General features: G+C 40.3%; 1 protein-coding gene across 2 annotated transcripts in view; it reads right to left on the bottom strand.

The window, feature by feature from the left end:
- The window catches only part of LOC139746062 (uncharacterized), an 80,540-nt gene that overhangs the window by 57,686 nt on the left and 8,730 nt on the right, over positions 1-14,124 (bottom strand). For both annotated transcript variants that reach the window (XM_071656900.1, XM_071656899.1), the window contains exons 3-4: positions 11,169-11,294; positions 3,327-3,398 (exon numbers count right to left, since the gene is read on the bottom strand). In XM_071656900.1, the coding sequence (XP_071513001.1) occupies positions 3,327-3,398; positions 11,169-11,294 (198 nt within the window). The remainder of the gene's footprint in view (positions 1-3,326; positions 3,399-11,168; positions 11,295-14,124) is intronic.

Genomic DNA, 14,124 nt, shown 5'->3' with positions numbered 1-14,124 from the left:
TGTCTGGTCATCATCCCTAAAAGGTTTAGGGAAGTCATGTGTAATTGCCATTTACATTTACAAAGCTTTGGATAAGGTGTTTCATCTCTTAAGCTCCTCTCCTTTGGCTTCCCTCCCTCACTTTGCTCCTTCATATCCTTCATATTCTCTGGCTGAACTATCTGTGTGGTTGTTGATGGATCAGCCTCTCTAATTTCTCCATCAACAGCAGTGTCCCTCAGGGTTCTGTCCTTACCCTTCACTTCTATTTTTCAATGAGTTCCTCTCTTCCCTAATAACTATATTCACTCATATGCTGATGACTCAACACTGCATTCATCCACACATTCAATTTTGCTCCTGCTTCTCTCACTTGATCTGCATCTCATCTTGACACAGCTTCCTCAATAAACTCAGACTTGGACAGGATATCTCAGTGTGGAAGATGAAATCTAGTTCAGTTTAATGCCTCCAAGACCCATCTCTTTATCGAAAACTCCTCGCAAATCTCATGTTTCCTTCGACAGTTCTGTAATTCCACCTCTTACTCAATGAACATACTTGGTATTACTGTAACATCCACTCTTTCTTGGAAATCTCACATTCCAAAAATAGTTAAGTCTGCCTCTAAGAAACTCGGTGTCCTGTTTAAATGTTGAAACCTCTTCTATTCTGAACAGCTGCTCCATTTATACAAATAATTGATTCTTCTTTGTATGAAGTACTGCTATTACATCTGGGGTGGTTCTAACTTTGCATCCTTACTTGACAGAGTTGAGTTGATAGCAGTCTGACTTACAAACTATCCCAGGCTAACCTCCAAACTCAACTCTCTTGCCCTTTGCCACAATGTTGGTTCACTTTCCCTCTTCTATAGGGGCTACTTTGGTTTTTGCTCCCAAGAGCTGGTTGCTTGTGTGCCCCCACCACTAGCTAGACAATGCAATATTTGGCGAGCTGCTGCATCACATGATTACTGCGTGGCTGTTGGCAACTCAAGGATAGGCAGTTTTGATGACTGTTTCTTTCCCTACACTTCAAAGCTTTGGAAATCTCTACCTCTTATGTCTCTCCCAGTAACTATGAGCTGGCTTATTTTAAAAGACAAGTTTTTGCCTTCCTACTAATTTGTAAATACTTTCCCTTGTCTCTTCATTTTCTATTTCATTATCTTCTCTATACTGATGTGGACTTTTGTTCTTGGCGATGCTGTTTTCCTGTGGGGCAGGATAACGACATGAATGGATGAAGGCAAGCAAGTATGAATATGTACGTGTGTATGTATGTAATGTCTGCGTATGTGTGTGTATATGTATGTGTATGATGATATGTATATGTATGTATATGTGTGCATATGTGGGCATTTATAGATATGTATAAATGAGTGGATGGGCCATTTCTTTTTCTGTTCCTGGTGCTACCTCACTGATGTGGGAAACAGCCATTATGTATAATAAAAAAGGTCTGGTAATTGTGAATACCTGGTTTAAAAAGAGATATACATAACTATACATATGTTAGTAGGAGAGATGGTCAAAGGGCATTACTGGATTACGTGTTAATTGATAGGCATGTAAAAGAGAGGCTTTTGGATGAAAATGTTCTGAGGGGGGGGCAGTTGAAGGGATGTCTGATCACTATCTTGTGGAGGCGAAGGTGAAGATTTGTAGAGATTTTCAGAGAAGAAGAGAGAATGTTGGGGAGAAGAGAGTGGTGAGAGCAAGTGAGCTTGGAAAGGAGACTTGTGTGAGGAAGTCCCAGAAGAGATGGAGTGTAGAATGGCAAAAGGTGAGTGCAAATGATATGAGGGGAGTGGGGGAGGAATGGGATGTATTTAGGGAAGCAGTGATAGCTAGCACAAAAGATGCATGTGGCATGAGAAAGGTGGGAGGTAGGCAGATTAGAAAGGGTAGTGAGTGGTGGGACGAAGAAGTAAGGTTGTTAGCGAAAGAGAAAAGAGAGCGTTTGGATGATTTTTGGAGGGAAGTAGTGCAAATGACTGGGAGATGTATAAAAGAAAGCAGCAGGAGGTTAAGAGAAAGGTGCAAGAGGTGAAAAAGAAGGCAAATGAGAGTTGGGGTAAGAGAGTATCATAAAACTTTAGGGAGAATAAAAAGATGTTTTGGGAGGAGGTAAATAACGTGCATAAGATGAGAACAAATGGGAACATTAGTGAAGGGGGCAAATAGGGAGGTAATAACAAGTACTGATGAAGTGAGGAGATGGAATAAGTACTTTGAAGGTCTGTTGAATGTTGAATAAGGAATGTTGAATAAGGAGGAACAGCGGAAGGGGCAAGTGAGGATTTTCCCCTCTAAGGCTCACTTGTGTTCCTAACACTATGTCACTAATGAGGGAAAGGGTGAATGTGTCTGAAAAAACTAATGCAACTAAGAGGGGCAGGAGAAAAAGATTGGAAATCCTCCTCTCCTTGTTTTTCATTTTCTAAATGCTGGAATGGAAGTAGAGGCTCTGTAAGGACTGCTCATCCTTCTCAAAGGCTCAGTCTGGGATCTCTGAATGTATTTGGATGTAACCAAGAAATGAAGAAGATAGACATAGGCACAGAGTATGTCTGAGGAAAGAAACCTAAATGTTCTAGTTTTATGTGAAACAAAGCACAAGGGTAAGAAGAAAGAATGGTTTAAGAGTCTTAGAGGTAAAGTCAGGGTTTAGTGTGAGGGTAAGAATGAAGAAAGGGGTATAATTTCAGTTGAAGGAACTGTGGGAATGTATGAAAGAATGCATGGAAGTAAGCCCTAGACTGATAATGGTAAAACTGAAAGTTGATTAGGAGAGGTGGGTGATGCATATGGCCATGGGATAGGATGACAAAGAGGTGAATGTTTTAGGAAGGCTGAGTTAGTGTATTTGCAGTTTTGAAGAGAGATTGAGTAAATGATGGGTGATGTCAGTAGTGGAGGGGACAAGGAGAAGGGGCAGAATGAATGGGAGATTGAAAGATGAAGTGAAAAAGATCTGAGAGCTCAGTGCCTGAACATACAGGAATGTGAAAGGCAAGCATAGGACAGACTGAATTGGAGTGATGTGGTATACATGTGGTGACGGCTGCCAATGGACTGAAGAGGGCATATGAAACAGCCAGGAGTAACCACAGAAATGTCACTGTGGCCTGATTGAGGATAGGTGGCTCCATTGCAATACAAATGACTGCCAGACAATAGATGGAAGCTAATGATGCCTTTTCTTTGTCTGTTCCTAATGCTACCTCACTCAAGAGAGAAATGCAAACAAGTATGATAAAATGAAAAGAATAATAGGAAAAGAAAGAGAAGAAAACTAGAAATTTATAATCAACACATTTGATGCAAAAGATTAAGAAATACCTTTAGAAGCTGTAATGCATCGCCTTCGCAGCCCTCTTGTGCGACTTCTTTGGTGTCTGCTGGTATGCGGGCCTGCATAAAGACATTGAAAGTGAAGTGCAATTTTTGTAATATGACTTCAAATTATAAAGGTATCTGTTTTACCATACCTTGTAGGTTGTTTAGAAATAGTGATTGAGAGGGTGGTTGCATGCACAAAGTATCTGTTGTGAGAGGATCAATGTGGCTTCAGGAGTGGTATAGGATGCATGGATCAGGTGTTTGCTTTGAGGAATAGGCATAAAAAATAATTAAAGTAATAGAGGGATTTGTTTGTGGCACTGATGGATATGGAGAAAGAGAAAGAATATGATAGGGCTGATACTGATGCTCTATGGAAGGCTTTACAAATATACATTGTGATATGAAAGCTATCAGAAGCAGTGAGGAGTTGCTATCAAGAAAGTATGGAGGTGTGTGCAAGCAGGAAAAGAGGAGGGTTGGTGGCTTCAAGTGATGATGGGTCAGTGATAAGGTTTTGTTATGATGCCATGAATGTTTAATCTATTTATGGATGGAATGGTGAGGAAAGTAAATGCACAGGTCTTGGATAGAAGGATAGATTTGCAGTCTGTTGGTGATGGGGAAGCCTGATGATAAACTCTAGTGAGTAAATGAAGAAGCTGGGGTCTGGCCTTGGAAGAGAATGTGATACGAGAACGTTGAACATTAAATAAAGCTAAGGTGCGAGGTAGCGCTAGGAAAAGACAACAAAGGCCACATTTGTTCACACTCAGTCTCTAGTTGTCATGTAATAATGCACCGAAACCACAGCTCCCTTTCCACATCCAGGCCCCACAGAACTTTTCATGGTTTACCCCAGACGCTTCACATGCCCTGGTTCAATCCACTGACAGCACATCGACCCCGGTATACCACATCATTCCAATTCACTCTATTCCTTGCACGCCTTTCACCCTCCTGCATGTTCAGGCCCCGATCACTCAAAATCTTTTTCACTCCATCTTTCCACATCCAATTTGGTCTCCCACTTCTCCTCATTCCCTCCACCTCTGACACATATATCCTCTTAGTCAATCTTTCCTCACTCATTCTCTCCAGTGGTGTGCATGATCTAGTATTTGCTGATAACCACAAGGTGTTTTATTTTCCTCATGGTAATCAGAAGATTTGTAGAGGTTTTCAAAAAAGAGGAGAGAATATAGGGGAAAAGAGAGTGGTGAGAGTAAGTGAGCTTGGAAAGGATATTCATATGAGGAAATGCCAGGCAAGATTGAGTGTAGAATGGTAAATGGTGAGAGCAAAAGAAGTTGAGGAGAGTGAGTGAGGAATGGGATGTATTTAGGGAAGCAGTGATGCCACACAGAAGAAATGCATGCAGCATGAGAAAGGTGGGAAGGAGTAAAGATGTGGGGAAAGAGAAAAGAGAGGCGTTTGGATGATACTTGCAAGGAAGGAGTGCAAACGACCGGGATATGTATAAGATGTTATCCAGACACCACAGACCTTTCTATGGTTTACCCCAGACATTTCACATGCCCTAGTTCAGTCCATTGACACATGTCAACCCCGGTACACCACATCATTCCAATTCACTCTATTCCTTGCACGCCTCTCACCCTCCTGCATGTTCAGGCCCCAATTGCTTGAAATCTTTTTCACTTCATCCTTCCACCTCCAATTTGGTTTCCCACTTCTTGTTCCCTCCACCTCTGACACAATAATCCTTTTTGTCAATCTTTCTTCACTTATCCTCTCCATATGTACAAACCATTTCAATTTCAACACACCACCTTCTGCTTTCTCAACCATATTTATCATTACCATACATCCCTCTTACCCTTTCATTACCTATTCGATCAAACCACCTCACACCACCTATTGTCCTCAAACATTTCATTTCCAACACATCCACCCACCTCTGTACAAACCTATCTATAACCCATGCCTTGTAACCATATAATATTGTTTAAACTACTATTCCTTCAAACATACCCATTTTTGCTTTCCAAAATAATAATGTTCTCTCTTCCCACACATTCTTCATTGCTTCCAGATCCTTCGCCCCCTCCTGACCCTATGACTCAATTCCACTTCCATAGTTCCATTTGCTGCTAAGTCCAATCCCAGATGTCTAAAACATTTCACTTCCTCCAATTTTTCTCCATTCAAACTCACATCCAAACTAACTTGTCCCTCAACCCTGCTGAACCTACTGACCTTGCTCTTATTCACATTTACTCTTTCACACACTTTGTCACCAACTTCTGCAGGTTCTCACCAACATCAGCCACCAGTGCTATATCATTGGTGAAGAACAACTGACTCACTTCCCAGGCCCTTTCATCCCCAACAGACTGCATACTCACCCCTATCTCCAAAATTCTAGCATTCACCTCCCTAACCACCTCATCCATAGACAAATTAAACAACCATGGCAACATCACACACCCCTGCCCGAGACCGACTTTCCTGGGAACCAATCACTCTCCACTCTTCCTACTAATACACAAGCCTTACACCCTTGATAAAAACTTCTCATTGCTTCTAGCAGCTTACCTCCCACACCATATACTCTTCATATCTTCCACAAAGCATCTCTATCCACCCTGTCTTATGCCTTCTCCAGATCCATAAATGCCACATACAAATCCATCTGTTTCTCTAAGTATTTCTCACACACATTCTTCAAAGCAAAAACCTGATCTACACTTTCTCTACCACTACTGAAACCACACTGCACTCCCCACTCACCAATCTGATGCTTTGTATGCCTTCACCCTCTCAATCAATACCCTCCCATGCAATTTTCCAAGAATACTCAACACACTTATGCCTCTGTAGTTTGAACACTCACCTTTATCCCCTTTGTCTTTGTACAATAGCACTATACATGCATTCTGCCAATCCTTAGGCACTTCACCATGATCCATACAAAGACTGAATATCCTTACCAACTAATCAACAACACAGTCACCCACTTTCTTAATAAATTCTACTGCAATACCATCCAAACCCACCACCTTGCTGGGTTTCATCTTCTGCAAAGCTGTCACTACCTCTTCTCTCTTAACCAAACCATTCTCCCCGAACCTCTCACTCTGCACACCATCCTAACCAAAACACCTTACATCCTTCAATCTGTTATCAAACACATTCAACAAACCTTCAAAATACTCACTCCATCTCTTTCTCACTTCATAACTACCTGTTATTACTTCCCCCACTTGCTCCCTTCACCAATATTCCCATTTGTTCTCTTCTCTTACACATGTTATTTACCTCCTTCCAAACATCTTTTTATTGTCCCTAAAGTTAAATGATACCCTCTCACCCCAACTCTCATTTGCCCTCTTTTACAACCAATGCACCTTCCTCTTGACCTCCTACCATTTTCTTTTATACATCTCCCAATCATTTACATTCCTTCCTTGTAAGTATCATCGAACACTTCTCTTTCTCTTTCACAAACACCTTTACTTCTTCATTCCACCAGTCTCTACCCTTTCTAATCTATCACATGCATCTTTTGTGCAAGCTATCACTGCTTCCCTAAATACATCTACATCCCATTCCTCACCCAATCCCCTCGCATCATTTGCTCTCACCTTTTGCTATTCTACACTCAATGTCCCCTGGTACTTTCTCACACAAGTGTCCTTTCCAAGCTCACTGGAAGGATGAAGTGAAAGAAAATTTGGGCAATCGGGGCCTGAACATACAGGCGAGTGAGAGGCATGGAAGGAATAGAGTGAATTGGAACAATGTGGTATACCGGGGTCGATGTGCATGTGAAACGTCTGGGATAAACCATGGAAAGGTCTGTGGGGCCTAGATGTGAAAAGGGAGGTGTGGTTCTGGTGTATTACACATAACAGCTAGAGACTGAGTGTGAAAGAATGTGGCCCTTTTTGTCTGTTTTCCTGGCACTACCTCGCTGAAGCAGGAGGTAGTGATGCTGTTTCCTGTGGGATGGGGTAGTGCCAGAAATGGATGAAGGCAAGCAAGTATGAATATGTACATGTGTATATATGTATATGTCTGTGTATCTGTATGTATGTATATGTCGATATGTATATGTATATATATGTGCATGTATGGGCATTTATGTATATATATATATGTATATGAATGGATAGGCCATTCTTCATCTGTTTCCTGGCACTACCTTGCTGATGTGGGAAATGGCGATCAAGTGTAATAAAAAAATAGACAGATCAATAAATATATATATATATATATATATATATCTTTCTTTTATACTTGTTTGCCTTTTCCCACATTAGCAGGGTAGTGCCAGAAATAGATGAAAAAAGGCCTCATTCACTCACATCCTTTAGCTGTCATGTAATGCTTGAAAACCATAGCTTCTTATCCACAAGTAGGCCCCACAGACCTTTCTGTGATTTCTCCCAGCTGCTTCATATGCCCTTATTTAGTGCACTGAGAGTATGTTGTCCCATGTATGACACATCCTTCCAGTTCTCTCTATCTCGTGCATGCCTTTCACTGTCCTGCATTTCATGCCCTAGGCACATAAAATCTTTCATTCCACCCTTCTAGCACCGAGTTGGTTTCTCCCTTCTCCTCATCCTACCCACTTTCGACACATGTATCCTTTTTGTCAACCTCACCTCTCATTCACTCTCTTCATAAGTCTAAACAATTCTAGCACTTATTTCCTGCCCTAGCAGTCCCTTCTATCCTTGTGAAGCTCCTGCATTCAGGAAGCTGGCAATGTCCATCAGTCAGGACACAGGAGATAAAGAGATAAGGTGCTGTGATGTGTGGGCATGCATGTGCAGAGAGTGCAGGGCTATTCAGTAGCAAGTGCTTAGTGTCTTCTTTATTATTGCTGCATCATGGGCATGAAGGGTCTCGGGATGTGTTGAAACGGTGTTTGTCGTGATCGTTGATGTTCAGAGAACTGACAGGAGAGAGGAACTTGTGCTTGCCTGGAGAGTGTGGGTAGGAGTTTAATGCGCCATATTAGTAAGTAAGATTAAGATCTTCCTCACGTGAAACATTAAAATAAGTGAAATAATGGCCAAATACATAAAAAAACAATTGAAACATACTGATATGGATAAACTTTGGAAGGCTTGACAGTTCACTGTAACCCCCTTACCGCTCCATCACTCCACCTTAATCCCTCATTATCAACATTCTCTTTAAGCATCTTTTAATATCATCAGATTTACCAATGAAATGGTAATAGTTCTGAATCAGAGTCTAATTTACATCATGATATAGTTTTCGGGAAACATTTGGTCTGGAAAGTAACTCTTCTTATAACATGGTTTTCAGTTACTCATAAAATGACATTCCATTAAAAAGACAGATTACCAGGAAGATAATCCTTTCATTTTCTGAGAAGTAACTGTATAGGAAACTGTATAGGAAAGGTAACTGACCAGTGTGCTTGTACTATCTGTACAATATAAATCTATGATTCTCTTGATCAAAAAGGCTATTCATAATAAGTATGTTGTTCCTCATATATCAGTTTATCGTCTTTCACCTTCTTCATTTTTTGTTGGTTCCCATAAGGATCCAAGGATGTTTTCTACATGTCATCTATCATTAGCAACTCTACCTCTCATTATTAGGAGGTATTTCCACTTCGTTTTCCAATTCCTCAAAAAATTGTTCTTTAACCTGGATTGCAAAACCCTGTTGAGGAATGCAGACCAAGAAAATATGAAGTATTCAATAACTGGACAGTAATCCTCATGATTCTTTCATTCATCAGCTTCAGTTTTTATTTTCACAAGAACATTGGTGCTATTATTGCTACAACATACTTTGCATTTCCTCTTTCAACTCCATCATTTGGTAGGAACTAGGTGTTAAGCAGCCACCAACCAGGGAGGTATAGCACTGGTATTATCCAACTGTGTACTGAGACGATTAGTGACTCTTTGCACAAAACAGTCAGCATTTCAAGAGTCACTCCTTTGGCCTCTCTGCCTCACCCACACATGGGTAGCTGGCTTTAGGTCCACAAACATAAAATCTCTTCTTCCCATACATAACAACAACATGTACTTCAAACAACTCATCCTTTGTAACTCTTTCTGTAACTCCATATTTTCCTACAGTGAGTGCCACACACTAGCTTTGCCTTTTGACAAGATCTCCTCGTATGTAATCAGAGGTACATCACAGCATAATTATCTCTTAATTTTTACCAGATTCTCTACTATTTAGTTTGCTTTCTGTCGGTTCAAGAACATCTATATTTCTCTTCCTCTTAAGTTGTAAAAATTAATCTTTGTCTACCCTGATGCTCCTATTAAGTGCTTAACTATGTAATTATTTTCATGCTTTAGTCATCACCAGAAAGGCCAGTCTAATTTTGAGGCTTCTTTGGAGTTCTCATATAAGGGGTTATAATGCTTAGCTAGCAAGACCTGTTGGTATCAAATTGGTTCACAGCTCCTGAAGGAGCTGGGACTTCTCATCCACCTCGTGAGGTATGTGCCTTGTAGGGATTTACTTCCTCTTGGAAGAATATTTATCCTAAGTAATAAACCTGGTTGGTAGTTAAGTTGTACTCCAGCACTATCAGCAGGCCAAGACTATCTGCCATTACTTCATATAGGATAACCATATGCTAAATATTCTTGAATAGCTTCCTAAGGTGTTCAAAATACCTCTACTAGTGCAGTGTCCCCAAAAAACTTTGTCTGCACCACCCAAATATTTTCAAAGGTGAGATCACCCTTTCATTTTAGTACTTTGTCATCTATCCTTTGGCTCTGATTACCAGATGTCTGGGCATGGTACTGGCAAGGTTCCTGAAGGATTCTAGGTCCATGCTTTGGGCCCATAGGGTCTTGATGTGAATAAAGTGAGGCACTGATGAGGTGTTGCAAGAAATAGCTGCCTGATCATACTTTCTGAGGATCTAGAAATCTTACATGTACCAACATTTCTTTGCTTCTAGGTGAGAATTCTGGCTTTTTCCACCTTAGAATGGTAAGAGCCAACCATCTTGAAGCACAGGTGGAAGGAATACAGTATCCACAAGAGAAATTCCCAGAATGAAATAGCAGACAGGAAAAGGGAAGAAAGAATATTCTTCCCTAAAAATAGCCTGAGGCACACCAAGGCAGGGTGATGATGCTCACACCATTAGAAACAATAGTCTCAGAGACCAAATGTACAATGATTTCACCTAAGAATGTCATATGCTGGTAGCCACAATAAACCTTAGTCATACATTGGTAGCCACAATAAACCTTAGTTATACAACACTTTTGAAAATATGGGATGGACAATTTCATTTTTTCAAAACTGTACATGGCCCCAGCTGGATGGGTGTTTGACAACGACACGGCTGGGTGTATATGGCAGGCTTGGCTTTCCAGATAATTATAAGGTGTTCACTTGATATGGCCTGACTGACACCTAACAGGATGATGACACCATTGTTCGGTGATGAATGCTGACCAGAGAAGAGGGAGCCTAAAGCATATTGGAGTTGTTACTGCTAAATGAATGGTTAAGGAAATATTCACCTCACTGAAAGGTAGTGGTCTAAAAGCATCTAACCCCTGGGAATCATGAAGATTCTCTAATTGTTCATGGGGTAAACCAAAATGGAAAGATAGTACTTTCTTACCGGAAAAATATTGTACTATTTAAGTCAAGATTTGATTATTGTAACATGACTGGTTTCACTATTGGTAAATATTTCTGTCTCTTCATAAAATTCCATTCCCAATCTATTGTGGTGTACTAGACATATACAGTGTGTAGATCAAGAGCATACTGTCGTAAGTGATATATTATTCATATATCATAAAGCATAAGAACAGCAAATATCTTTATACAAACCATAATCCTCATCATTGCAGTCATCAACAAACTGAGAATCTGTTTCTTCTAGTTCAACTTTAACATCCTGGATGAGCTCATAGAGATGATCCTCATTTATCCGAACACTGCTGTCAGATGAACTTTCTGTAAGTAAAAAGATAAAAATAATTTTGAAACAGAAACTAAGAGAAATGTCTTTTTGCACAACATTCTTGCAAAAACAGAAACTAAGAGAAATATCTTATTGCAGAACAGTCTTGCAATGGTGAATGGTGAAAGGCTTGAGCAAGTTAAATGTTATAAGTACATGTACCTGGGTATATCTGTTACAGGCATTAGGTCTGAAGACTCATTCAACGACTATATTGTAGGGTGCATATGCAGACTAGAGTTTTTAAATGTGAATGGTTGGAACAGGAATTGCGTATTTATAGTCATACTCAAAAGAATATTTACTGCATAAGTAAGAAGCATTGTATTACAGCACAGATTACACAGCTCCTGTCCTGCTAAGGTGGACTATGAGTAAACTGAATAAACATGAAACTGAAAAATAAAGCAATGTGCAAAATCTGTGGTTGCCCTGGAAAGGTGTCCCTAAAAGAATCCATGAATTAAGGATGATAACTGGGGTCAAGTTGTTATGGATAAACCTCCTCTGATATGGTGCAACACACCTCAATAGCAACACAAGAATTCAAGATTAAAAAACAGGCAAATATGGTGACCAATTTCTACTGGGATGTTGAATTAACCCTTTCATGGTGGCAATCCTAATATTCTTAGTACACTCATGTATAAGATATTTCCAAATATTCTCAAGTTTGCTATTAACCTGAACAGGAGCCAGGCAAGGAAGGCTTCTCAAAGGCTCAGGCTGAGGTGTCTGAATATCTGTCAGTGTCAACAAGATGAGAAGAAGGAAGGCATTGGTATTTTGCATGGGGAGAGGAACTTGGATGTTCTGGCTCTTAGTAAAACTAAGCTCAAGAGTAAGAAGGAAAAATGGTTTGGGAATGTCTGAGGGGTAAATTTGGGGGTTAGTTTGAGGGCAAGAGGAAAAGGAAGGGGTGTAACTTTTGTTAAATGAGTTGTGGGAGAATGCTAAAGGAGTAGGAGGTAAGTTCTGGACTGATGTGGAAGAATGAGCAAGTAAGTAGACCATGAAAAGTGGGTGGGTGATTGTCAGTGCTCATACACCAGATAGTGAAATGAATGAGGAAGAGAGGCAAGTCTTTTGGAAAGAGACGAGAGAATACTTCAGCAACTTTTATGCAAAGGACTGAGTATTACTGGCAGAAAATTTTAATACAAGAGTGGGTGATATGGCTGTTAAAGTTATTTTTTGGGAAGTATAAATACAAGTCAGCCCTACGTGATACCTTACCCTTTTTCAGACTGCAAATGATGCCTTGCCCTTTTTCAGATTGCAAAGGATGCCTTGCCCTTTTTCAGATTGGTAAATGATGCCTTGCTGTTTTTTCAACTAGGGTATATGACCTAGAAACAGGTGCTTTCAAGTAAATTTACCTTTTTATATGTTCGCTGAGAAGGTATGGACAAGTGAACGCTCTAATCATGGCAATCCCATTAATGCTGTGTATATACATATACCCTAACCTAAGCGAGGTACCCATTTTATTGACCAACTCCTAGGGGAAGTTGAATAGCTGGGTTGACTGTGGACCTAATGTCGCAATTAGGATTTGAACTTATGGCATAAACATACTTTTGTCCTGAGCATCCTGCCCTTATCAAATTCAGGACAAAGCAGTGAAATGAAAATGGCAAACAGCTTGTCAATTTGTGTGCTGAAAATGGATTGGTAACTGGGAATACCTAGCATTTAAAGAGGCACATACATAAGTATACAATGCTGAGATGGGTTGTGGTCAATGGGCATTATTGAATTATGAACTAACTGACAGGCACGCAAAGGAGAGACTGGTGGATGTAAACGCATTAAGAGGGGCAGCTGGTAAGATATCTGACCACTTCCTGTTGGAAACAAGTAAGAAAGTTTGTTGTGGATAGAGGAAATGATACGGGTGGGAAAGGGGCTTTGAAAGTGAGCTTGGAAAAGTGACTAAAGTACAGGCATGCCAAAAGCTTTTGGGTAAAGAGTGGGGCAAGGTGAAAGTTACAAAACTGTTAGAGTGGATTTGGAGTAGAGGCTATTTTGGGAAACATTGCTTACACGTGTGGGTGATATGTAAGGCATACAGAGGTTGGGATGTGGGGGTATGAAAAAGGGTAATGAGTGAAGGGATGAGGATATTGGGTTGATAGTGCAAGATATAAAAGAAGTCTTTGCATGAAGGGAAGAAGTGTGTGTGACTGGCACTAAAGAAAACAGCAGGAGGCCAAGAAGATGATTTGTAGCCTGCAAAACAGGGCATATAAAATTTGAGGTGAGAGTACTAGCAAATTTAGAGAAAACAAGAATTTTTTTGAAAGGAGGTGAATGTGTGAAGAAAATAGACAACATATGGGGCCATCATTGAGGAGAGGTAATGGGGAAGTGGTAAGAAGCAAGTATGGGGTAAAGAGGAGATGGAATGAGTATTTTGAAGGAATTTAACGTTATCAATGACAGGGTGGTGGATGTGGGGTGTTTGGGATGAGAAGCTAAGTAAGCGAGTTATGGTGAACATCAGGATAAAAAGGGATGAGGTGATAAAAGCCCTGAATAAGATGAATAGTGGCAAAGGTGCTGGAGTGAGTGGGACTGCATTTGAATTTCTCATGAAAGGGGGTGACATTGTTGTGGACTGGTAAGTCAGGATTTTCTAAATTTGTTTGGCCCAAAGTAAGGTGTATGATGATTGGTAATACCTGTATAGTACTATCACTGTATATAAAGGTAAAGGGAACAAAAGTGAATGACTGAATTACAGAGGTATAAGTCTTGGGAGTAAAGTCAGGGGTTAGTGAGAGGACAAGAGCATGGGAAGGAGTATCACTACTCCTGAAA

Source organism: Panulirus ornatus, chromosome 63 (genome assembly GCF_036320965.1).
Source record: "Panulirus ornatus isolate Po-2019 chromosome 63, ASM3632096v1, whole genome shotgun sequence".
NCBI lineage: Eukaryota > Metazoa > Arthropoda > Malacostraca > Decapoda > Palinuridae > Panulirus > Panulirus ornatus.
The sequence above is the reverse complement of the archived record's forward strand: the minus strand, read 5'-3'. Positions and strand labels throughout refer to the sequence as shown.